At 42.1% G+C, this 27613-nt stretch overlaps 1 protein-coding gene across 2 annotated transcripts; it reads right to left on the bottom strand.

Moving 5' to 3' along the window:
• Positions 1–478: 478 nt before the first annotated feature.
• On the bottom strand, positions 479–27613 carry elf1 (E74-like ETS transcription factor 1). Of its 2 annotated transcripts, XM_070913499.1 has the most exons (10): positions 27391–27613; positions 10134–10473; positions 9575–9631; positions 6311–6485; positions 5643–5747; positions 5332–5493; positions 5096–5179; positions 4193–4385; positions 3664–4017; positions 479–2415 (listed from the first exon to the last, which is right to left on the bottom strand). In XM_070913499.1, exons 2-10 carry the CDS (start codon positions 10203–10205, stop codon positions 1611–1613), a joined length of 2007 nt encoding a protein of 668 aa, XP_070769600.1. In that variant the 5' UTR covers positions 10206–10473; positions 27391–27613; the 3' UTR covers positions 479–1610. The 2 variants fall into 2 exon arrangements, with proteins under 2 accessions (XP_070769600.1, XP_070769601.1); XM_070913500.1 differs by lacking the exon at positions 9575–9631.

Raw genomic sequence — 27613 nt, 5'->3', positions numbered from 1 at the left:
AGGAAAGGAGAGGAGACAAGGCGAGATGAGATGAGATTACAGGAAGAGGAGAGGAGCTTTAAAGTCAGAAGTGGTACGTTTTTGTACCACATAACTAAACAAACTTGAGATATGATTTCAAAGACATACTGATTGATTACATTGATACTTTATGCAGAACACAGAACATAACGGTTTTGAGAGCATAGTCCCTACGGCTTGACTGTTGAAAAAGGTAAAGAGGTATGTCTGCTGAAAAGAAGGAACGAAAGCACATTCAGTACATGTTTAAATCAGACACACAACAGGGGATATCTACAATAAAAGAATATAACAGTGGAATAATGATGCTGAACTGAGCACTCGAGTCCAAAACTCAAGAAAATACCAAAGCTGATTATATGGAATGCTATACAAATGAAAAATGTTGGTCTTAAAAAAGAAATACCAAATAAGCTTCCTGGTATTAATGTTCATATTCTTTGTATTTTCCCTCATGTTTACACATGTAAATAGAAGACAAATGTGCCTTTTTTATACAGAATTTAGAAATTCACAAAATAAATAAATTCGCTATGGCCTTAAAATTGAATCTCAATTGTATATTATATGTATATATATATATATATATAATTCCATTTCATATAAACAGGATTTAAACCTTGGAGCCTCTGAAGCAGAGGCTGATAAAATCTGTTTTATCCTGCGTATTCTTTCTCTCCATTTGTGCCTCCCTATCTTGCTGTGCCTCCGGTCTGCAGCTCTATACAAACAGTTTTGATGTTGGACTGTCCTTGGTGGACAGAAAATGCCCATTTCCATAGTAACACAGTGTTTTAAGGCCAGGAGTAATAGAGAGTGAATGCATACCTTTTTTTGTTTATATGAAAATAAATGAGTAATTAGTTCTTAGATGTCTGAAAGTCTGAAAAGCCATTTAGTCCGTTTTTCATCTTTTTCCCAGACGTTTCAAAGAAAGAGTCTTGAGCTGTTTGAACTTCCTGTAAGGCACTCTTCAATTAAACTCTGAGATGTGTTTTTCTTTTTATTTCACCGGATTGGACGCCGTGACACAGCATCCATCCCTCATCCACGGGAACCCTCTGCATGTTCTCAGAAGTCTGATTTCATTGCACCATTTGGCATTCAGTCCCCAGTTTTGGTTTGTTGCATTCTCCTCTTAAAACATAGTCCAATGAGATGTAAGGTAAGAAAATTACTAACTGGCACATTTGGTAGACAGGGATCCCTGGTTAATCCAATGGCTGTTCTCCTATAGGGGAGCTTGTTTTATGTATGCGTGTGTGTGTGTGTGTGTGTGTGTGTGTGTGTGTGTGTGTGTGTGTGTGTGTTGGGGTTCATGTCTATGGAAAATAATCCCAAATCTGAAAAGTGACTTCTTAGAAAAACTAAACACTCCCTTGATTTTTAAAATTAGGCACATGGTCACAAAATATGTGAGTAAACAATAAATCCTGAGGCTGAGGTGACCAACCTTTAAGAGAAACACGCATCCCTCGCTCTGATCTTTGATCAGATCACTGTGGTAGGAAAAAAAAAAAGTCAAGTCTGTGGTCAAAATGATTCAATGGTTGTTTTTGGTTCAGCTTGTGTGGAGGAGTCCTGCAGCCTTAAGCCTCTGCAGGCTCTGTCTTTATCTGGATAAAGTTTGCAGGCAATTGGACAGACAGTGGCAGCTCCTGCAGGCCTTTGATTCCCTGCTCAGGTTGCAGGGACATCTCCCCACGCACTTCCAGCTCCTCCACAGGGGTCAGGCCCTCACTAGGGCTGCTGCTCTGGGAGGAATGTCCATTAATTATAGTTCCACTCGCAGCCTCCTGGCCCTGGCTTTGACTGGTATCAATGATCACAGTCCTGTACTGCAGCTCTGCTTCTCCTACCTCAATCTCTTCTCTCTCAAACGTATGTGCCGCCAGTGATGGATCACCATTCACCATCGACTGGAAGTAGCTGGGGTCCAGCAGCTCCTCTTTGACTTGCAGCCCTGAGAGGTCGCTGGATTTGAGCACCGTGGCAATTACGGTGCCCGGCTGCTGTGCCACCATGGTCTGCCCACAGGTTGTGTTGATGGTGACCAGGCGAGGGAGGTTAAGGTTGGAAGCAGTGGAGCTAATGACTCCTGGAGAGGAAGCGCAGGAAGAGGTGGTGGAGCAGGAAACAGCAGAGGAGCCCAGACTGGTGACCAGGAGCTGCTGAGGGAGGTCGTCCTGCAGGCTGTTGGCTCCACCTGCTAGAGAAGCCGCATGGAGGGTAAGCACATCTTTACCACCTGCGGAGGGCATGGTGTGGAGGATAACCCGAGGTGGGGAGGAGTGGCTCGAGTCCCCGTTGGCCAGAACGGTGGTGAGGGGAACAGAATGAAGAGAGCCAGGAGATGTCAGGACCATGGGAACTGATGCAGGAGCAGAGATGGTCCTGAGAAGACAAAAGGAACTGAATATGTGCTTGTGTTTCTTCATCTTCTCTGACAGAGCTGTTGTAATTGAATATTCAGTTTGTATCTTTGCAAATAAAGACAAGGATTATTTTTTAATGGAACCCCATTGAGAAAGTTACCCAGTGCACAGCTATGATCCTAAACAGCAGAACTAATGCCCTTATTAATATAACAAACGGCGCTGTCAGCTGCACTGCAGAAATCTTTCTTCTCCTTGATTCTAACTGCAGACAATGTTCAACAGCTTAGAGAAAACCCAGATGACACAATTAACCTGTGCAGCAAAACAAAGAGGACCAAAGAGTTGGATCCACGTCTCTCTGACATCAACAAAAAGTGAACATTATAAGCTTTACAAATGGAGTATGTGCTGAAGTTTAGTTAACAGTTTATCTCAATTTCTGAAAAGCTGCCTTTTTCATAGATACAAGGTTTCAAGACAGAGCTGAAGTCTCTTACAAGTCGCAGCCATTAAAAGGTTGAGTCAGTCATATTAAGTGAATTTCAAGGACAAGTACATTTCTGTGCATGTGTATACATGTATGAGCACCATATTCAAGTCAAGTCATTTTGTGTGTCAGGGAGTTCACGAATTATTGAATTTCCAGGACCACCGAATAAACAAGTTTTACACCTTGAAAACTCATCTGAAAAGACTTGCTGTCGAAGCATCCTGTGAGTTTGGAATAGAGCCTGTCCAATGCTGCATTTTTGAGGTCTGTACTGACGTTGATATTTGACAGTTACAAAAATCCAATAACAATAAATTGAGATATCAATTTTTCAATAACATACACAAACATTTTTGATAAGGAATCACACCAGGAATATTTTGACATTCCAGTATTGTGACCAAGGTATGTACAAAGATGGACACTTTATGATTGAAAACTAAAAATGTCAGTGTTTTCTGATGGATAAACCGTTTATTAGGGACTGAATTCTCTCAACATTATCCTATGCGTCGATATATCCGGCATGAGCTAATATCCCCCCGGCCGATTCATCAGTCTGGCACTAGTTTGAAAGATCATGAAACCTCTGATCACAAATGAATGTTTTCTAGCACCCACTGTGCTATATTCAAATAAAAATGAAAAATGAAACCATTCTTCATTTAGCAGACTGTCCCTCTCAGAAGGCCTCTGGATAATCCACAGTGTGGAAAACGCTGGTAAAATTGTGTGTAATCTAAAGAATGTGTGTTCCTCTCGCCAATCTCCTACCTCATAGCCGGATCTTGGACAACCGACTCTTGGCTGGTCTGAAACACATGGACAGACTGAAGGAGATGCTCAGTGTGTCCAGAGTTGGCTTCCTGGTACAGATATTCATCATTCCGCTCCTTCTTCATCTGCTTCACTGAGACTTGGTGGTGACCGTGAGCCCTCCCGTGCCCTTTGGACCCTCCACGGACCATAGACCGCCCGTTGGTAGATCTCTGATTCCCGTACCCGGCATTGGCATCAGAGCCTGTGTCTTCATCCTCGATCACCACCAGATCAGCTGGCATCTCTTTAAACTGATAGACCAGTCGCTGCCCCTCCACTTTAGCCAGGATGCCTCTCTGATAGTAGTACCTAGAGCAGAAAGTAGATACAGAGATCTTAGTCACTGTTAAACTGTCATTCCAGTGTGTTATTATGAACACATCTGTGGGATCATGTCTGCAGTGGTCAGAGCAAAATGTGAGCTAACGTGCGTGACAACAAAGCTTTAAAAAAACATGGTGCTCATTCCTATGTTCCCCCTTACCTGAGAGCTCTTCCCATGGTCTCATAGTTCATGTCAGGCTTGTTCTTGTGTTTGCCCCACAGCTTTGAAACAGCTTTGGAGTCCACCAGCTTAAAGATGCCTTTCTCCCGCTGTGTCCACTTGATGTATTTGGGACAGGTGTTTTTATCCTGCAGTAAAGCCAGAAGGAATTCCCACAGGTAGATTGTGTTGCCTGCAAATTGGGGGGGGGGATACATTAAGTCATGTTTAACATTCAAGCACATTGTGCACTCATGGTGGGACCTTGCTATGCTGTGCTGTAGACACCTATAATAAATTTAGTAATTTACAGTTTTACTTAAAATGGCAGCTATGAGGTTACAGGAGAAACTACTCTTTTCTTTTAACCATTGTTGGGTCCGTTGTGTGTGTGTGTGTGTGTGTGTGTGTGTGTGTGTGTGCCATGGAAGGGAATTAATTGTACCAAGGCTGGGAGTAGATTACTCTCATTTGTGAGATGCTTTGGCCAGAAGTGGTTAAAAACAGCAACGCTCCCAGTAGTCACTTGAATCCCAGACACCATGACAGGGTGATGTATATGTGTGCAGCTGAACCTGCCGTCCCCAGCCCCCCGCCCCCCTCCTTGTTGTGTCACACTGTATGGTGCAATGAGGGTTCACATCGAGCAGCGCTAGCCTGCTTCTATCGGTAGAGCATCAATGTGCCCTCCAGCCGGCAATCACTTCTGTTTCCCTGTGAAACACAGCACTCTGAGATCCCCTCATCCATTAACTCGCCCAGATTCAACCCCTGCCGGACTACAGGGGTTGAGGACTGCTGTTTGCACGCTCCACAGGAGGAAACAGAGCGCACACAAGAGGAGGAGAGACCTTGATTCTTATTGGCTCATTACAGAGAAATGGGCTAGTTAGTGAGGCTTACCTTTGCCCTCTTTGCTCTTCTTCCTGAGTGGCAGGTTAGGGGTGGTGATAGGGGAGCAGGGACGCACCGCCCGCGGCTTCCGCACTATGATTCAAATTGAGGGGTAGTGTGTTACAAGGTGAGAGATCGCAGTGAAATCATCCAATTATCTACAAAACTGAAATGTTTGTGTGTACAAGAGAAATGTACAAGAGATAATTCCTGCGTTCTGAGGAGGAGGAGGATCACAGTATTACCTTTGTTTTTTTTCTGCGGTTTTAAGGGACACTTTTGGGGTATCTCGTCCATGGATGAAGTGTCCTCGTCTAGAGACATGTCAAGGGCACTGTTATCCATCTGGTCAGGCCTCAGAGGGGCATATGTCAAGTCTGACTCCAGCAGAGTGCCGTAGGTGTGAACTATACATAAACAAGAGATACAGAAACACAGACAAACCATGAATAGACCATAAAGAATGTATCTCATGCTCAAAATATGAATAATGTTAGATCAAAGTTGAAATGTTTGTCACCATTTTTTAAATTGTAGAATATGCAAAATAACTTACTCATGCGCTTCTCGTCCAAAATGTTGTTTGGAGACTCCATGTTAAGAAGAGCTGCTGCAGCTTCATTCGTCTCCATGCTGTCCTCTGCACCTGAGACTGTTGTTTCTGTCCACCAGACGACAACAAATCCATTAATTAGAAATCCTTGTAGGTAACGTCTTTGTATATTGTGGTATTTTTATTTTTATTTTTATTCTTATTCTTATTTTAGCTTTTATATTCTACTTATTTGTTATCAAAACAATAGCACCTTCAGACCACAGAAAATTCCTTGTAATGTATGTTACTTGGCAATAAACAGTTTCTGATTTGGGCTGTATTTGGGCTAGCATGACTACCAGGCTCCTTTTTATGTCTGCTGGCATGAATTGAGTTTAAAGGTAACATCATGATCGGGTTCACTTGTGCTGAAAGAAGTTTGCATAAACGAGACATTTTTGCTAGGTATATTAAACATTTCAGAAAAAACAGGGCTCTTGATCTGGTAAAAGTTTAATGAGTAAGTAAGTAAGAAATCTTTATGCTTTATTTTCAGGAAAATATCAATGTGTTTCAAAGAATAATGCAAATTATTTATTCTTCAATCATTTATCATTGGAGAGTTTGTCTCCAATGTTTTTGCATTTTCACAGTTCCCTTTAAATGATAGCAAAGTGAAACATCTTTACCTGAGAGGTCCACCCCTCCCACTAAGATGGAAGGTTCCTCCACAACATGAAGAGTGGTGTCCACCATGATGCCGTTGGTCACCTCATCGGACTCCAGGCCTGAATAGACCTGCAGCAGATCGGCTGCAGGCACCTGCTCAACAATCACCGCTGGGAATACTGACGGGTCGTCCAGCTGGACAGAGAGAGAGGACACATACAGAGAAAAGGTATGAGATGTTGTAACGCAGGAGCTATCACTGGGAGGCCGGGGACTGCCGGTCTTTGCACATACGCGTGTGTATATGCAATAAAAACACCATTAATTCCTCCACTACACATCATAAATGCAATATAAAACCCCCAGATGACATCAGATTAATGCCATAACCAGATTTGGTCTCTTATTTTTATTGCCTTGTAAAATATTGTAGATTCATAGTCAATTTCAGCTAATGTGAAGGCACATAGCATGGAGGAGAGTTAATTTCTGTGGTGTTGCAGCGGCCCACAGGGACCCCCTGAAGAAGACAGGAACCAGCTGTTTGATTTGGCCTACTTCTCCTGAGAAGTTAATCTTGTGCTCAGAAATTATATAAGCCAAAATGAATGTTAATGGATCAATCATGAATTGCAGGCAAGCGCCCCCTTCATCATGTCCTGAACGTGTTTTGGGAATTCTAACCCTGCCGTCTCATTTCAGGCACTTCAAAGCCTGATGTAGGAAGCAGCGAGGGGACAGAGGGAAACACAGACTGTGTCAAGAGTGCTCATTGGGCGCTTGGTTCGTGTCAATGGGAGGAACATGGGGACTAACTCAGTCCTTTCAGTAAGTCAGTCATGAGGTCCTCTAAAACTCTTATTTTCTGTTTTTCAGGTTCTAGTAGCCTGAAGTGACAGCTGACAATCTTTATTGTTTATTTCACAGTTTGAAAAACAAACAACATGAGAGACAGATCTGAATCAGAAACCATCAAAAGAAACCGTCATAATCTCTGCTTTTGTTTTAAATGAAAAGGCCACCTCAAGTACTTTGATGCAAAACAATTCTGAGTCAACTGACCACCAGCAGATGGCAGCAGACTACACTTCAAAAATATACTGAAATAATTTCTTCTGCCATGTCAATGCCAAGCAGCTAATGCAACTGCTTTAGGGATTTGAGGAATGGTTTCTAAATGTATTTTTATACATTTGAAATACACAGAAACAGATAAAAGAGAATCAGCACTGTTTCAGCCCACCAGGGACAGGAGAGAGTACATTCCGTCTTTGAAGATTTTTTATGCAGTTAAAAGATTAGTGAAATTGAATGTATGCATAACTGGACAAACACCTTCTTAATACCAAACTGCCTGTAGTCAGAGTAACTTACAATGCTGCCAGACAGACACTCAACAGAAAAGTAGTTTACAAAATGTGAAGTGGCGGCCTCTCGTCTCCTTAAATCTACATATGAGTATTATGTGGTAGTTTTTAAAATGTATAACCAAACAATGTAGATCAATTAAGACCACATTCTTACAGTCATGACCTGAATAAATGAGGAACAGCATAAAGAAAAAGGTGCAGTAGGAGAAACACGAATAAAGGCTTATCTGTCTCTTTGGACAAGTGTCCATTGTTGGTTTGGACCTCTGGGGCATACCAGGTGTCTGGGCTTTGAGCCGTGGGGGTGAGAAGAGGGGGCAATGGAGTCCATGGATACACTCCCATTTCGGCTACACTTTAACCAGGAAACTAACAGACCGGCTCATTATTTGGACACGGCATTAAACGGTTAGGCCTCCCGAGCAGGATCAGCAGTGACAACCCAAGGATTGTTTATTAGTAATTGAACACACTGTATATAATGTAGGTGCCTGTGATTCTAGAGCAAGATGGCTCCACAAGACGTCTATCGTAACTTTGAATATCAACAACAAATAGCTTATGTCATCTCAAAACCTCGAGGCCTCCTGGGGCTAATAAAAACTCAGAGTTCTGCTTTGACTACAGATGCTATCAATGTCTCACTGACATACACTGAATGTTTCCCGTTAATCGGGGTCGTTGGTAGACATATTATCGGATAGCTAGACATTGCGGCCAGCACGTCTCCTCTTCTGGGTTTAAATTATGTTTGCTGTCCTTGAGAGAGAGTCAATCATGTGTGTAGACAAAGGCATTGTGACTATTGGTCTGCTGAGCTCCTGAAACAGCAGCACCTTCACACCCCTCCCGTCACACAGAAAGCCTGAATCTCACACAGTTTGCTGACAGAGCATGAGACGTCTGAGGCTGCTGTCTCTGCTGTTGTTTTGATGCTAACTGGATTCTGTTTTTTGATGGGAACACCTTCAAACTAGTCTTGTATTGTCATGCAAACAGAGTGTTGCAATGTGCAAGATAGAATAACTATGGAAGAGAGAGACTGTTGTTTTAAAGGCATGTAACACAGTCTGACAAATAATATTGAACATCCTAAAAGGTTTTAACTGCTTCTTCCTCTTTGTTGAATAGTGTTTCAAGTAGGGAAACAGGAGCGATAAGAATCAGGCCGATTTGCATTTCTGAGTTCCCCATTCTGCCTTTGAAAGCAACAGCATCTGTGCAAGCTGTTCCCCCCACACCCCACTCTCTTCTGCTTTACCTGCCCAGCCACAATGGAATGGTCTGTACACTTTCAATATCCTCATAGTCATGATATTTGAGCGTAACAGCTCATAGCATGAGAGATACTATCATGTTTAAAAATGTGTTTTGTCTTGCTTTGTTTCTGCAGCTCGACCACGTAGAAACTTTTCCTTTTTATTCTTATTTCAAATATTTTATGGCTACCTTGTTGGATCAGAAGTATCATCCTGCAGTCATGATACACCTCAGGGAGCTACTTATTGACTTAAAAACCAATATAGCATGGCTAATCATTACAGACCCTACTCCATGATTTCACTCAGCTTTATTGTGGCCAAAATAAATCTTTACGACAGCCAGCAGAAACAAAATGGCCACTGCAGCAGTATGTTAGTATGCTGTTCCTTTTCGGGGGTATTTCCAGGACTTGGTAAATAGGGGCATACTGCTTGCATAACAGGCTGAGTGGGTGCAGCAAGGAACAAAACTGTAGCACTGGAACAATGCAAGACCTTCTAGTGGAATTATGCCGTCCGTTCCAAGCAGCCTTGTAACTGGTCTGTCAGGTTAGGCCTGAACCGGTGCTATTCAGGGATCCAGTGACAACATGTCACTCTAGATACACATAAAGATACCAGTATACATAAACACACATACAACCACACTTACAATCAAGCCTGCTCCACAGGATTCAGACACGGGTGTGGGGATGAGATAACTGGACACCTGACCGGACAATGAAAAGACACATAGGCACAGGTTCACATCGTATGCACACACACAGTAACCTTTGTGCCATAAACACATTCATGGCCAAGCCCCACCCTTTCCCTCCCACGCACCCTAACGTTCGCTGCAGGTTTTTCAATCTTTCCATTTCTGTGCTCCCAGCAGCCCATACTCCTCTCTTCCCAGACCTCCTCTCTGCTCCATCCTCCCCTCCGCCTGCCTCGTTCCCCAACATGTTGTCAGAGTTAAAGATCACAGGCTCTGAGCCACAGCTAATCCTACTCCCAGTGACCAGGCTGTTTACACAAGTTTTGTTTGCTCTGCTATGAAAAGTCTTACATTTATCAACAAGATCGCATACAGTACATCTAGTTGAAAAAGATGGATGGTCAAACACTGGTCCAAAGGTCTTTTGATCTATAAGCGCAGTCATGCATAAAAGCGACAAACAGTTGGATTAAAAAAGTTGAAAATGTGGTTTCTCCAGTGCGATACTTACCTGATTGATTTCGTCCATCCCGTTGCTGGCAAACTCAAACACCAGTTCACTGGGCTGTACTGCAGTCGTCATGGCAGTGGAGTTCAGAGGGCAGAAAGGAGCCTAAAATATCCTGGCTACGACTACTCCTGGCTCCTCGTCTGCACGGTCAGAGACTCGGCTTCACCTCACAAAATGGCTTCCCTGTCGTCCTCCTGTTCTGTCCTCTAATCTGGGTGGTTAGCGCTCCGAGAGAGAGACCACGAGCCGAGTTTCAGAGGAGTGCTGTGGCCCAGGTGGGAGCAGCCTCGTCCCTCTCTGACACGGAGGCTGGGTCCCGCTGCGCCTGGAGCATCTACACCTGGCAGAGAGAGAAAGAGATAGGGGCTAAGGTCAGGAGACATATTAGATCAGTTAAATTTCACTGAGAGACAAGAGAGGCAGGGAGGAGCAGAGACAGTACAGAGAGTCCTTGTGTGAGGGGATGGAAAGGCCTAAAAACTCACCATTCAAATAATAACAGACCAACACAGTTTCAGGCAGGACATACGAATCTGTGCTAAATCTAGAACTGACGTTCAAAGCTGAAAAAGCCACAAGTTTCAGCAGAGAAATCAGATCACTGGCTGATTCCTGCCTCCCTGCCTGACAAACCCTCGAATGAACTCACAGAGTGAGTCAGGAGCAAAAGTCTTTTGTGCTCACCAGAAAAATAGTTTGCAACAGGTGTCAGGCTTAATGATAATGTAAATGTATTCCTGCACGCATCAGAGAGCTATTTTTAATCTTATACAGTTACTTTAACTCAACATACCTTCATTTATATCCAAATATCAGAGTGTCACCAAAATATTTAAAAAGCCTCTTTTGTCCACCCATTTCAGGTTCTCAGGCTTAAAAGGTGAAACTATATGTGGGTGTTACTAAAGTGATCTTTTAAATAAGCTAGGGCTGCAACTAAGTATTTTCTGGAGTAATTGATTAATCATATGATCTAAAAAAAAACTCTTAAAACAATGAAAAATGCAGATCACACTATCCTAGCACAATGTGACATCTTCAAATAGCTTGTTTTGTCCGATAAACAATCCAGACCCCCAACAATATTCAATTTACTATAATGTAAGAGCAAGAAAACCAGCAAATTCACACATTTGAAAACCTGGAACCATCAAATGTTTGGCATTACTGCTTGAAAAATAAATTTTAACTCAATTACCACAATGCTTGTCGATTAATTTTCTTCCTATCGACCAATCAGTCAATGTTTGCAGCTCCAAAATAAGCACAACAACATATGACCGTACAGTCAGGAGGATCTCAGTGCGCAAGTCATTCTGATTTGATCACTAACGCCTCTCAAGTGAAGACACCCCTCAGCACACCACCCTAGCTCATAAGGCCCAGGGGGCTCATATTGTAATCACATGAGCAAGTGCTTGGGCGGAGAGGGTCTCAACAGACCCTCCCTCTACATAGAAACACAAACACACACACACACACACACACACAGACGAGAGATCACTCGTCTGATGATGCTCTGGAAGCCCCTCTGTGCTGACCCTCGGGGAGAAACTATGATCACATTCAGCGGGGGAGGGAAACCGGTGGTCGTGTGCTTGTTAGTGTGTGTGTGTGTGTGTGAGGGGTGTCCCAACAACCCGATACCCACAGGCAGGTTTCAAGGCTGAAGGACGGGTGGGGCTGATGATGTGTTGGGTTGAAGAATAAACGGATACCCCAGGGCAACAAACCCCCAACCTCCTCTTTCCCAGAGACCAAAGAGCTGGCAGCAGTAAAAAAGCCGGAGATGGCAATGTTTAGTACACCCACCCAACACACACACACACTGCTTTTTCCACTGCAGGGTGGAGCTTATTTGCTTTGAAATGCCTGTGTGACTGACGAAGTTGCATACCAGGCCCAATTGTATTTTGAAGGGAAAGGGGGGTAACAGGAGAGGAGGTGATAGAGGAGGACTGAACTTCTGCAGCTTGTGGGGCACAGGGGCCAAACTCATTTTGCGATTTAGTTTATCTTTCTGCTAAGCACCCAGACAGTAGTACCATGTGGCTGTGGTCTGGAAAGCATCCTTTTGGGAGGCAGAAGAGAGACGGGGAAGTGGGCTAGTGTTTCACTCCAGTTCGTCCCTCTTGCTGTCTCTGCTGGGCAGCGTCCATGCCCACCTCTGCCAGAGCAGGACGCTGCTGCCATCTGTCTGGAGCTCTTCAGTGCCCTGGTCTTCTTGGCATGTTAGCGCCGGGAGAGTGTGACAAGCCATTACCAGACACAAGCAGAAAAGAGGGTATACACTCTATGAGGCTTCCAAATGGAGGAAGATGTATAAATCATATAAAAAAAGGAAAAACAAAAGAAAAAACAAAAGAAAAAACATCAGTGGACGGTTGTAATTTCACATGGACCACACACACCCACATATTTACAGCAGATGCCCCCATCTGCCCTCTGTGAATCTGGACCAAGACACTCCATGTGGGATGAGGTAGAAGTGTAACGGCCTGTATCATATGGGACCACTCTGAAGTTGCCCTGCCCGGCCTCGCTGCCTTCGTTTTCTGTAACAGAGCGTCTTGGTTCCTCCTTTGTAGCTGTACAGTTTGTTTTAGATTTATAGAAATGTATGGAGCTGTTAGTGTAAATATTTCAGTTTATGGGGGTAAATGATGATCAAATCATCAGCATCTAATCATTAATGGGTTGTCAGATAACAGGAAACAGACTCGGCAAGATCAGCGGGAATCAAGATAGAAGTAAACAGTAAATCTTTTAATCTCCTTTCCTGTATTTTGTATTTGTGTGTATAATTGATTTTATGTGCATGTGTGTTGTCTGCTGTATTCATACTACAATGTACTGTATGACTGTATCAGTGTGTATGTATCTTCTATATCCCTCCTGTCAGTGCATCGTTGGTCTGGATGGCCCAGTTGGCACCGTGCTAACAGAAGACAGGGATACAAGAGAGCCAGCCATTAGCCAGACGCAGCCTGCACATTATCCCAGAGCACATGACAACAGCTGCCTTGTCCCAGCACAGGGGCAGGGTTGTAACTGCACTCGCTACGTCATGAAGAGGAGAAGAGGAGGAGAACAGCGAAGGGAGGGATTTTACTGGGATGTTAGTCAATGCATAATAGTCCACAGAGCAAATAGACTGCCTGTGACTTGCTCTGGGTGGAGCCTTCTTTTGACAGACTTGAACATTTTAGTGTGGTTACCAGGCGGGGTATCCTGGTGACCCAGAGGTCTAGAGCACGAAATGTGTAACTGTGGTGGTTTGGATCCAACCAAACACATGTGTCTCATGTAATCCCCCTCTCTCTCTAGTTGTAATACCTATTGCTTTCAGCTGTTGAAAACTAGTCAGTCACTACTATTAGTCAACTAATCAATAGACAGTAATTGTAAATAAATTGACAATTATCTTAATAAATCATTTTAAAGCAGCATTAAATACATTTTTGGCCACTTTGGATGAGCAAAAGAAGCAATACTGACATATTATTACCACATGAAGTTGTTATGGTGTGAACGTCTTTGCACACAGCCAGCAGACACGGAGCAACGTTAGCATCCATTTGAAGACATGTTTTTGACCACCTGATGAGTGTATGTAATATTCACTCGCATGTTAGCTCTGTTTTGGTCTCCACCAACTCCTGAGGGAAATATCTGACTCTTTAGCTGCTAAACGCTCTACTTTGTTCACAAGCTGGTCGCTAACTTTGTCTATCAACTGTTTGGTCCTGGACAGGTAGCATACAGTCAGTTTTTAGAGCTGAAAACAGGAAAAAAAAACTCTAATGAGAGGGAACCAAAGCATTCATGTTGCTGGCCGGAAAACCAAAACAACGTGCTGAAAAATGCTAAAACTCCATAAAGCTGAGGTGAACTGCAGAGTTGGTGATAATTCTCTGTGGTTTCGACTCCGTTCACATTACACGTTGTCATTCGATCCATTGCTAATATAAAAATACAGATAAGGGCAGCTTTAAGAAATTTCTTGAGCAAAAATCTCTAAACAGTTTGTGCAATGCGAGAATTTAAAGTTTCTTTTCTGTCTCGTATAATAAACTGAATCCATATGAGTTTTTTAACTTTAAATAAAAACAAGAAGTTGGTTGTTAACTCCTTGGGGTCTGCAAACTTGTGATAGGCATTCGTTGATTGACTATAAATAATCATGAGTAGCAGCCCTACAGAGAATCATTAATATGAACGGCTGACAGTATGGCTCCATCATGGCCCTTGTCTGTGATGTGTTTCTGTCTATCAATCTCCTCTCCTCCGGCGATCACAACTGTCTGTAATATATGGCCGCCTGGTGAACAGCAGACTGAGCAGGAGTATGAAGCAAACACTGGTCTACTCCACCCCTACAGCATGGTGACTGCCAGTCGCAATAACAACCAATTAGAGTCAGGATTCATGAACAAATGGAGCATTCCCAGAAGGCCCTACTTCCCCCGCTTTAGTCTCTTCAGCTGAGCTCATTGTTGACCATGAAAGGAGGTAATTTAAGCCAATTGAATGACTATGCAATGACTCACCCTGCATGTGGTGAGTGCAAACATTGAGAGATGCGAGAAAAGGACCAGGGCAAACTTCACTTATCAGCCATTTTCAGCTCAGGTTACAAATATGCAGATTTCTTCAGGTGACATGTTCAGCAGTGTACTGGGGTGGTGGCGATACAGCAGTCACAGTACTTAAAGATGGCTGCTGCTGGTGTCAGAGAGAGGGCGGCATTCCTGGTATGTGAAATCTTTTTCCCACACAGGTATAGGCACTGGTAAAAACTGAGATGGACATAAATCAAGAGTCTTCTCTGCACTCACTTAACACCTGCAAAGGTTTCTAAACTGACAGAGGCAGTGATTTTTCCCTTCATCCTGCGGTGCTGGGAGACACATTTCAGTACTAACAGAGAGAAATCTCAACCATATATGAGCCCTACAATGGTTTAGTTTTGCCAACTCAGCTGTGCAGTGAAGCACTGATGTGCAAGATGGCAGAAAATGCGTGGGCTTACCACTACCATGTTATTGAGTGGTTGTCAGCACAGACATGCTGTTTTTGCAGGATCCTCTGGGTTCCTGTAAAGGAAATGACTCAGTGATATGAGGCTCGAGCTCATTCCTGAAGCCCTGTGATAGCCCATATGGGCATCAGAGGATCCTGGTCATCATTTCTGGACAGAATTTCCTTTTTGGGCATGTTTTAGTACAGTCATTAAACTACATGGCAGTATGAAACAATAGCACTTTTAGCGCCAAGGAAAAAGCTTAAACATAACCATTTTGGCAAAGTAAAAACATTTCTCAGTGCAGTGAGAGAAATATTAAAGAAAGTAATGACAACGTATGTATATTCATTTTCATCTATATCTCAAGATAACAAAAAAGTCTTGATTGAGTTATAGCAGCAGAGTTATAGTGTTGGAAAAGTGTTTGCAAATTCAGCAAAGTAGACAGTAATTAAGAAGTTGCATCAACAACAGACAAAAAACACACAGAGGTGGTTTCCACCACTGCTACAGCACTATGTCAGTACCATAAAAACTGTTTTGTTTACAGTATTTTCTGTGCATTCTACATTTTACTCACCACCCAGCGTTGCACAATACAGCATGTCTCACCATGTTTCAAACTCCACTCCACTTTATTGAGTTGAATAAAGGAGTGCTTTCACTGCAATCCTGAGGCCACGCCATGCGTGTGGCGATAAAATGGCAGAAACGGGCACAGAGGCAGGCACAGACACTGGCTAATAGCATGCAGCTGCAGAACACAAGGCATCAGAAACATAGACACTGCACTGGGCACTGTGTCCGAGCCAGCACTCACTGTGTCTGCCTTATAGTAGGAGGCACTTGGCTCTGTCGTGCCAGAGCCAAATGAAGACTGAAAGAAAAACGTCACCCCGAGCACAGGCTTTCAGAAAGAGAATGGAATTTAATCTCATCTCCTGCGAACCTTGTACTTTTCCACTCGGGCTCGAGGTTCTAGGAGAAGGACCCATGCCTTCCTGTGACAAGAGTTGTTTGTGCCAACTAACACACTATCAGTTATAACATTTAGCATGTTTTTGGAAGATTAGACATTAGCTTCAGAAGGATAATGTGGTCTGGGGAACAGGGATGAAAGCTCAGTAATGTCCCCAGTGACAAAAGTTCAGAAACGTCTCCAAAGACCAGATTCCACTTCTGTTTTGGTCAAATTTCATTCAAATATGCAAGACGCACGTTTCCTGCTGAGACCTAACAGGCTGTTCTCTGTCCTATATATACTCTTCTAACATGCCCTTTATGATAGCACGGCGTACTGGACTTTCTCGTTCAGGGCATACAAGAGAAATAATGACATGCAGAAACAGAAGTGACATATTTTAAAACCGGGTATAAAAAACACCCACAAACTGACCTGTGAATCTTGCACTCACAGGAACAGCATCACTGAGCAGTGGGTTTCTGCTGCTTCCTGTCTGTTAAACCACACTCAGAAGAAAATTTCTTCCTCTGTGTAAGAGCGGAAAGTTCTCAACTCCCCCTCCTTCCTTCTCAAACAACATGCTATTACTCTCGTAGATATGAGTCTTGTGACACAGGTAGCATTTCCTACATGAATAATATATTTACTAGAAATATCTCCACGAGCGACGTAACAGACAAAAATGATTCACTTTCAATTGTACTGTTTTTATAAAATGACAAAGCCTGGTACCTTAACACAGAATTGCATTGTGTTTTAGTTGGTAAACTCGCAGGAAAATATGTTTTGCACGCAAGAGTCACAGATAATTGGTTTTGCAAAGACCCATAAATACAATATATTAGAAGAGCAGGCTGAAAATGTATTTCTAAAATATGGTCAGAAAATGAGACAGCATTAGATTAGACTCTCTCACACTCTGACATTTTCAAACCTGCTACACTCAGGTTGTTCAATGGCAGTGATGGCGAATTAAAAGGATCACAATAGGGCTCACAAAGCCACACCTGCCATTTGCAGACATCTCTTCCCCACAATGCTGACACAAGGCGTGCAAACACAGACAAGCATTACTAACCCCCCCCCACCCTCCACACACACACACACACACACACACACACACATCCCTTACTTGGCCCCATGAGTCGGTTTTACAGAAATTCTCAGAACAAACTACATGGTTCCTGCCACACAGTTTTCACTTATAGGTCGGAACGCGAGACAAGTATATCAGTGCACTATACCGTGCTGTGCAGTGCAACTAGAAGCACCCTGCAAACTTTTTATGAGCCACTGAGAATAACTGCCCTAAAGCACATAACAAGCCATTCAAGTCCATCTGCTGATTTTACTTCTGCTTCTTGTTAATATGAACAAACTAAAGGCCTGGAAATGTACCCTCACAAATCCAAATCACAATAAATCCTTCAAAACTGCACAGGTGTCATTAATTTCCATCTTGACTATATATTACTGCTGTCTTACCAGATGAATCCAAAACGAGGTTTTGCTACAGAGAAGCACATTTCAACCTAACAGATGCAGCCCATTTGTCAAAAACTACCCCCAGCGGCCTATTTCTATTATGTGGCAACAGGCCACATGTGACAGATAGGAAGAACCATTGAAGTTGTGAAAACAGGACAGGAAATTGCAGCAAAGTTTTAGAAAAGACAGCTGCACCTTCAAACATCAGAGTTTGATGTGCTGTGTGCTTCTGTAATGTCCACAAGGTTGTAAGGTTTCATCAAAGCATCCCAACATCAGTAAGCTGCAGAGTAAGTAAGACAGGTCCAGCAAGGTGCATCAATGGTGGGGAAAGAGTCATCTTTTCAAAATTACCACTGTTTAAAAACAGCAGTGGTGTTGAAATTAATCTGAAGCCGGATCTTTTAGCTGATATAATCTACCACCAGTGATGTTTTACAAAATGAGAATCACGCCACCAAAATGTTTTCTACATTACGCTTTGCTAATTAAAAAGAAGGAGGCATTAAAGGTTTGATAAGAGACTAGATTAGCATTGGAGCTTGGAAAATCAGGGTATTTTGCTAACCAGAACTGGCGATAAGAGCCCAACCCTATCCACTGCAGGGTTTAATGTTGAGAATGTTTGAGCCTTGCCAGTCTAGTCAAGGTCATAGCATTGGCCTAACCACAAAAAAATAACAACACTTCCTCTAAAAATCCCAGAAAAGATGTTTAAAGGTGTATCTTAACATACAAAGACACAACTCTTTGTCAAGCAACGCTCAATATATTTTATCGAGTTTGCAGGTTTGTCTGCTCCGCGAAACACTATTCTTTCAAATGTGTTCTATGCAGGCCACAGTCAGAGCTGGCACATGTGGAGAACAGTACAGTAAATGTTGAGCATCTGTTGCTTCTTAAAGATCTGGTTTGGATATTTGATCACATTAGAACCAGATTTTGAATGGACACTTCTTGTTTTACAACATGAGGTCAAGCAGCAACAATATGTTGACACTGTTCAGGTGTGAAGGACATGTTAATGATGTCTGGAAAGTAAGACGGCAGTTTGAACTGCTTTACTTTCTATAACCTGCCACGACCATGTCCACTTAACTCTTTTACCAAATCACATAGCATCCGATGCATCTGGCTCAAGAGGATAGAAAAACGTTTGTGAATTTGTGAAGTTCTGGAGATCTGAAATGATATCTGAAAACAATATGAACCTGCCAGGTAGAAGTAGTTAGTACTGCTCCCTACAGCCTCTCAGTCATGTAATTTATACAATTTCAAAATCACAATGATTCCAAGTAAATAAACACAAAAGGCAAGGATAAAAAAACGTGCAGGTCTGTACGTGTGTGTCAGTTGCCTCACACTGCCCTGTTAATTCCTTTCTTGCAGACATATTTGAAATGCTTCATGCCGACTCTGCTGTTGTTTTGGCTGCTGTGTGAGAGCTATTTGATGCATGACTAGACTGTAAAAGCTAAAGTCTCTCCTTTTTATACAGTAAGCAAGTCTCCCACAGACATCACACATGTACAGGAGGCTAGTGAGTAGAATCACCTCGCTGTAAAAGAAAAAAGACAGAAATACTGTACCTGCTTCTGACATAGCTTATTAACACGCCCATCTCTGATGTGTTTACATTCATACCAATGCTAACATGTCACAGCACAGGTATACTGGCAGCAGCAAGAGAGGATATCATACCCAGAAAAATACCAGCAGCAAACCAACAAGGTGAACGATGACATTCCTGATTCTTTCTTAAACTACAACCACCGGGGCAATTTTACCACTGATAGCAGCCATCAGATTATGTAACTTCCCACAACAGCTAATTTTCTCGAGGGGAGAAATTCCATTTGGAGCTTATATACTGTATGAACTTTGCCAAGATACTTTCCACACCAGCCTTGCAGCATACTAATAACTACATGTTCAGATGGAGCACTGAAATCTCAGGGCTCCAAGTCTGAGTCAAGGCTGGGAGCAGGGGACCCGGCTGTTACAGAGGAGGCTGCATACCAAACAGGTCTGGACACAAGCAGACTGATGTGTCCACCCATAGTCAGGCATGCAGCAGTATGTAGCAGACAACACGCCTAGAGAGGGAAGAAAATCAAACAGATGAAATAATCGAATTTTTCTCTGTCTTGTCACACACTTTGGGGTCAAGCTCTTCTTAAAACGTATAGTTTAACATTTTGGGGATGACAAAATCTATAAAACCTTCATGTCTGTGCAGCAAATATGTAGATAGATCTAGCAGCTGGTTAGCATAGCTTAGCATAAAGACAGAGTCAACAGCTAGCCTGGCTCTGTCCAAAGGTAACAAAATCCCTGTAAAACTGCAGCTTGTTGATTTCACATTTTGGTTTTTATAGGAAGTAAACAAGCTTTAGAGGTGCTGATACGTCGATTTTGTTCTTGTTGGACAGAGCCAGCATAGCATGTTTCCCCCTGCTTCCAGTCTTTATGCTAAACTAAGCTCAATCAATCTTTTCAATTAACTCATGGCAAGAAAGCAAATAAGTATACTTCCCAAAACGTCAAACTATTCCTTTGAGTCCACTGTCAAACATTGTTTTCTGAAACAGAAGCAAGAATGACACAAAGAAATGCAACTTCTGTCTGCTCACAGTATGTCACACTACAGTAGATTTATATCTATTATGTATAACATTGTTTCCTCCATTGGAAAGGTTAAAACACTATGAAACATGCTAATTTGCAGCTTTAGCAAAGTTGTTTTTAAGATTCCTGCAGATCAAGCTCCGTTTAAACAGCTAATAACGACTAAATCAGCTCCTCTCATCTGATCCCCCGTAAAGCCTCGCAGATAGGACCACTCACACTGAGACAGCTTAGCCCCTTCAAGAGAGCTTATCTGATTTCACACAATTGGATACTAGGTCAGTGTGGTATTAGGTATCACTGGCCAATGTTTCTATCTAATCTTGAAGCCAGAAAACGTCTCAGGACAGAAGTGCCAAGTCATTGCATTGATGTCATTTGCATTCTTCAAATATGGACAAAAACTGTTAAGCTGTGTGACTGAACTAACAAGCCTAAACTGCAACTCATGCAGTCATGACAGATGTTTGGATGACATGCTTTAGGTATTTCTACAACTATGTCTGAGCTGTACCACACTTCTAATAACGTAAACGTTAGGACTACTGTACTAATACCAACAACTTTCATTTACATCATTTATTTCAGCTGCTGCAAACATCAATCAAAGGTTCATTTCGCCTAATTGGAGATTTGTTTGAGCCTGTGTAGAAAGCGGAAGGACAGACTGCCCAGCATGGTCAATATTTGAGAAGGCTTTATGAAATACACTCATTTATGATGGTCAGGTGATGAGGAAGGCGCAGCATGGGTGCAGGAGATGAGGACAATAAACTACCTGGTTAAAGAGACAGACATGCTTCATCAGGTTAAATAACTAAATATTTACATGGCGTTATTGTATAACTTCATTAAGGATCTGTAATAACTATTAGTGGGATGTCGATAAAAGTAAGTATGAGTTTGATAAAAATGTCTCTAAATCCTAAATCCTTTACTTTTTCAGGATGATACATACATCAACGACAGGCTTATGTACATGGTAACCTTTGCTTCAACGCTACTTTGAATAAAGAGGCCTGACAATCAGTCTCCCGAGGGGCTGGGGGTATGTTGTTCTGACGAGAATCATAATGCAAAAACGCAAAGGTAAACAAGGAGCGGCTGTTGCTTAGGAACAAGCAGAGGGAGAGGGCTTGTAAATTAGGCTCTGTGGTACAAGAAAGGCGGTGGGCCTCATTCAGCTCAGCAAAGGCAAAGGTGTGTTTGCAAGGACACACGTGAAGACCAGACAAGCACAAGCACACAACTGAATGGATTTTCAAACAGCTTCTGTCACTCTTATGTCTGTACGGTATACATGAAGCTGGAGCCAGGAGACACTTTAGAGGTGCATGTAGGCAGATTTTGTTACATTTGGACAGAGCCAGGCTAGCTGCCAGGCTAGCTGCCCCCCCATTTCCAGTCTTTATGCTAAGCTAAGCTAACTGGCTGCTGGCTGTAGCTTTCCATTTAATGGAGAGACATGAGAAAGGTATAAATCTTCTCATCCAATTCCTGGCAAGAAAGCAAATGAGCACATTTGCATTAAGTGAGAGTAAAGTGAAATGTTTTTATGATGTGAATGGGGCTGCACAGATGAGCAGCACTCTCAGCAGCCATTAAGCCAAAATGCAACAATGACTTACAATGTAGTTTCAGTCTCTATTGGGATCTGCTTGATGGGCAAGTTTTGTACAGAAATTAAAATGTCACTGTGGTTACTATCCCCAAAATCTGTCATCTCTGCATGCAGCTGTACGTGCACTGACGAGAAGGCTATGCACTAAAGCTTACACTAGATGTAAGAGTTAATGTTAAAACAGGGTTAAATTTTAGTCTGTCAAACCTGTGGTGAACACCTTCGTGCTTGTAAATGTGGCTCTTTGAGGCTCAATTTAACCTAAATGAAATGCCTGAGTCTCTGCCACAGCCCTCTCATTTCTGGTCATTGAGCATTTCACAAACACGCAGGAGAAGGTGATGAGGTGGGGGGGGGGGGGTGACATTTAAATAACATGAAAGCAAAGCATTAAAATGAAAAGGAGGCAAGGTTTCAAGACAAAAATAAATAAAGGAGGAAATGAATGAACTTTAACTCCGGCCTCCATAACTAAGACCTTTCCACTCAGACAGGAGTTCAACAGATCATTTGAGTGCTGGAGTCATTATGGGCATGGCCAGTTTTCCATTTGACAGCCTGCTGCTGAGGCTTCCAGACACAGACACCACTGCAGCTGGGTGTCTGGGACCAAAGCCTCCATGTGGGAAATCAATTTCCCTCTGTGCCTGGGTCAGAATGCCTCTTTGTACCAAGTGATACTGCATTAAAGCCAACATGATGTTTAAATTAGCATGAGGGAGGTGACAACAGACACCAGCTAAAACTTATTTACACTGAGGATGTCAGTTTTATGTGCACATGCATCTCACAGTTGGGAGCTTATTTGTTGAGCCATGTTGCCTCATGCAGGGTGGAACCCATATAATTGGAGAGAAAAACGTAGCAATGTGAATGTGTTTCCAGGCCACTGCATTATATAGTGATGTGCTCGCAATTTATAGCTGTCAGCTAGCTGTAGCATATTTAAGAATGACCACACAGTTATAAAATGACCATTCTTCAAACAGAGACAGAGCCAACAGAAAGCTGTAATGGAAATTTCTATGAGCATGCTGCTTTTATCTAGCACAAAATAAACTTCACACCTCAAACCTGCCTCCACCCTAACAAGCTCCGCAACAGATTAACTATTATCAAGATGCAATATCACATGCAATATCACGATTTCCATGATACAGTCTCGTTCACTAGAGAAAGTATAGTAATAAGCTTTAAAGTTACTTACAAGAACTGCATGCTACTTAAAGGCATCGCCAAAAATACAATCTCAACAGTATTTGCCTTTGTAGCTGACTCTCTAGTAGTCCATAATTCATGATTAGTATATTTATTTTTCACCTTTACGCTATCCAAGGAGAGTCAACTATTTCTTTAGAAATGTATGGGAAGTACTTTTTTTGGTAAATCCAGCATGATCATTGGTGGAAGAAGTACTCAGAGTGTTAACTTGAATGAAAGTATTATAACCATAATGTAAAAATGTATAATTATAAGTAAAGGTTCTGCATTCAACATTTTACTTAAGTACTCATTAGGCAGCAGAATGGCCCTTGTCAGTGTTGTTGCATTACATTTTATATTATTAGCTTATTATTACTGATGCATTAACGTGTAAGCAGCATTTTAATGTTGAAAATGGTCAACATGGAGTTAATTTGAACTATTTTACACACTGTTTGGTAGTTGATTCTGTGTGTAAACTCTCAAAGAAATTACAAGACTCCCTCTGAAAAGTTATAGAGTAGAAGCATAAAAGTAAGTATATAAGCATAAAAATCAAGTACGGTAAATGTACCTCAAAACTGTACTTAAATACAGTAGTTAAGTTCATGTACCTAGTTACTTTCCTCTACTGAGCATGATACACTGTGTTGTGGCTGGACTCTGCAGTAAGTGGACCTATTTGCAGCCATTATACGAGGAGACTTTTGCTTTTACTAGCACAGAACCTGTGCCCTGACCAGCACGGTGTGTTGCATAACCAGGGGTGTTATCAAAAGGTGTGACCTGATATTCCACATATCATCTCTCACACACACAAACTCTCTTTCTTTCTCGCTCTCTGTGCCCGAAAACATGGCGTTCTTGTCTTTCACCCATTCCTGCCAGGTGGGTGACACCTGGACACTTCTGGAGCCTTCTGTGACCCCAAAGTGGTTAACAAGTAGAGGGTGGGAGCTCAAGTGTTTCACAGTTTCTGGTGTATTTAAGGTGGTGTTGATGTGATAACGTAGAGAGAAAATTTGCAAATGAGTTTATATGTGATATGTGAAACTCTGTAGAGTGCATTCAAAGTCTTTCTTTGCCCACTAAGGCAAAAACAAAAATCTCTGAAAGGCCGAAGCCAACCTTTGAATGTTTTGGAACATTAAGGGTTTTATAATCACAAGTCCAGCATTACATCACCTCCTTTTCAGTTCTCGGGAAGTCTGAAGAGAGAGATGCAAGAAGAAAAAAAAACATCACTTCAAATCAAGATACATTTTTCAGGACTGAAATGAAATCTGTCTGGATAGAGAAAGACTCTGGGCTCTGTGTTCAGATGTTGATCACAGCTCTGGTTCGACATGTACTTCAGAACAACGGGCTGCCAGTCCCAGCATGCTCCGAGTATGAGACAGTTGCAACATGGGGAGACAGTTGCTCAATCAATTTAACTTTATTCATCAAGGGAGGGTTTCCTGAGTGGCTTTGACCTGCTGAGCTATGCCTGCTGCACCTGGAGATACAATGTGTGCCTTGCTCAGTGGCACCTTGACAGTAGCCGTTAGGGCAGAGGAGAGTGTTACACATTAACTTTCCCCACCCAGTTTTTCCCAGCTGGTCACAGGAATTCAAACTTCCCGTCACAAGCCACAACTTCTTCAACGTGTAGGCCTCCATCCACTCCAGAAAAAGAGAGTGCTATGGAAATTCTAATGGCAAAGAAGAAATGGAGAAACTGACATGGAAACATGACGCAAATCCATCCTTGAACTCTCATATTAACATTTTCCAGCCAGATTTATGAAAAGATAATGGCCACGAGTAAACAAGATACCACTAGTTTCACTGTGAGTCCACTGGTTTCCCGCATCCCCCTCCATAAATGGGACAGTTAATCAGAGGTGGTGGTAGAAATGATGGTCACCTGACAAAAAGAAGTGAACGAATAAGCTGATATTTCAAGCAAAATCATAAATCTCCTTAGAGAGAAATAAATTATTCTTGCTATAGCAATTTAAAATCCATTATAGATAACCATGATTTTCTGGTCTCCTTTTGGTTTAATTTGTTGTTTTATCAGTTACAACTTCTAAAATAGTCACTTATTTCTCCATTTCTCCACAAACAGGGTGAGCTAAAGCTAGTCAGTGCCACTAACTTTCCATCCATATTTGGCCTGTGCAAATGCATTATATTTGTGTTATAGCTGCCAGATAATAACAGATAATGTATATAGAGAAAGAAATACTTTTGATCCTTTTTTGTGTTAAATAAATGTTTGTACCTGACCATATAAAGTTTGTTCTATTCAAAGTATGTACCTGTAACTTGAAACTGAATAAATCCTCCTCCTGCTTTTTTTTACATATCTCTTCATGCTGGGACTGTAGTAATAATCTCCACCCTACCTCCTCCTCCTCTCGTCATGCTCTACTCTTGCACCGCCTCCGTCATCTTGCCCAAGCTTAATGATCTAATTACAGGCTAAGACTTGTTGACTTTGTATTGAAAGAAGAGCCAACCTGACACGACTGTCTAGCCCCTCTCCCCTTTCTTTATCAGCCTCTATGTCCTCTGAATGAGACAAACACACACACACACACACACACACACACACACACACACACATAAAGCTTCACTAAACAGCACCTCCAGTATGAGTTCATTCTCTGAGGCCTCATTTACAATCCAAATCAGGGTGGGCACAGAGTATGATGAAAAAGTTAGGTCAAATGCAAACTCGTGCCTGCTCGACACAACAGAGCTATTCACTCACCGGGTCATGTGCTGAATCTACAGCCGGTGTTAAACACAAACACTCGCTCTTCCACTGCAAGGCCAATTGATCCAAACCTAATAATAGTTCAGTATTCAGATATTTATTTGGTATCTCTGAAGTGATCTGTTCTCAGTTGCCTGTGTTGGGCCCCAACTGCAAGTTACGTCAGACATTACATCAACAAAATCAATTCTGAATGCCAAACCGATGAAACAATCACACGCTTAGGTATTATGAATATAACTACATAAATAAGTCTGACCAAAATTGGATGAAAATGTTAGGTCTGCACTAGTTCAGGGCTTTTCTAGGATAGCTACAGTGCTCTGTGCAGTATACTGCAACAGCATTTGAAGACAGCTTCAGTAAAATAAAGTGGGTGTGAAATCTGATGTTGCTCAAACTATATGATATAGTATGTGCACAATGTCTTGCGTGGTCCACAAAGTGCAGAGTAGATTTCTGGTGAAACAGGAAGTGCGCTTTTATCTCTGCTGCACTGAGCAACTTTTAGAAACAGATTCTCAACAACATTTAGCAGAATAATTTTTAACTGATTGATGGGAAAAATTCTTTAGGGAAGGTCAACTAATATGGGCATAAAAGAGGAAACAAAATGCTGTGAGATCAAACTTCCCTTTGAATTGAAATGAAGACCGTTTGTGTCACTACGTTACAAGATGAGCAACATTCTGGTCTGATGAAGTGAAGATTTTGATGCATGAAGCACTGCATGACTGCCTCCATGCACAGGACCGTGGAGAGCAACAACTGCAAAGCCACAACAGTTTTTTGTCCATTAATGCAGCATTTACCACTTTAAATAACAACTGTATTACATTTGGAAAGCCATCATGGATCAAAATCACCACGATGTGTAATTACTGAATACTACACCATGAAAAATACATGTGGGCTTGGTCCAGGGGCTTGCAAAACACTGTTCCCGCCCTTGCTTCAGCACACCATATAAGGCAACAATTCATATAAGAAAAGCAACAATCAGACATATTAGCAAAAGATCATTTGTCTTAGTTCTTAAAATGACAAACACAGAAACTTAAACCTATTACTTGATCTCACACATTGTCAAGCCACAGAAAGTGTCACCCGAGTTTGAGGAAACTGGTTTGATGCGTGCAATCCAACATAGAAGCTTGATATATAAAACTCCCGCATTCATAGTACGGTGAATACTGTTTTGCTGTTTCCTTGAAAGAAATGTGATACAGAAGTAGGCTTGGGAGACGTTAGATGGGGAAAAGAACATGTACCTAAATATCAATTGAACTTGCGTGACTTGTTAAAGCCCCCTTAAGAAAACCTTAACATGCCAAGTGTGCTAATGAAAACGCTAAAATAAAGCCAACTGTGCACATTATGGCGACTGAACTACCTAGCTGCCTGTCCACTTACAAATACAACTCCCAAATATACAAAATACGGTAATGTAGATTTAGACTTCTTTAACAGAAACCCATTTCAAGCCATTTTTTTCTACTAACAAGAACCATCAAAATAGGTAAAGTGTGAAGAGGAGGAGGAGAACTATTCATCACTAACCTCAAAGGCACAGGATTCGGGTGACAAGGTCCATAATAGCAACTGAACAAGTGTCGATCACAGGAACCAATGAAAATCGAGAAAAATATACAACAAAAGTGAAAATGGGGAATAATCCAAGGTGTGTTCAGAGGGGGACAAAGCTGGCTGAAGGTGTGGACTACTGGTCAACCCCACACCTCTTTCTCACAGCGACAAAACAAGACTGGAGAGGAGGAGGAGG

This window comes from Enoplosus armatus, chromosome 10, assembly GCF_043641665.1.
Source record: "Enoplosus armatus isolate fEnoArm2 chromosome 10, fEnoArm2.hap1, whole genome shotgun sequence".
NCBI classification, from domain to species: Eukaryota; Metazoa; Chordata; class Actinopteri; order Centrarchiformes; family Enoplosidae; genus Enoplosus; species Enoplosus armatus.
Note: the sequence above shows the minus strand (reverse complement) of the source record. Positions and strands in the feature narration are given on the sequence as shown.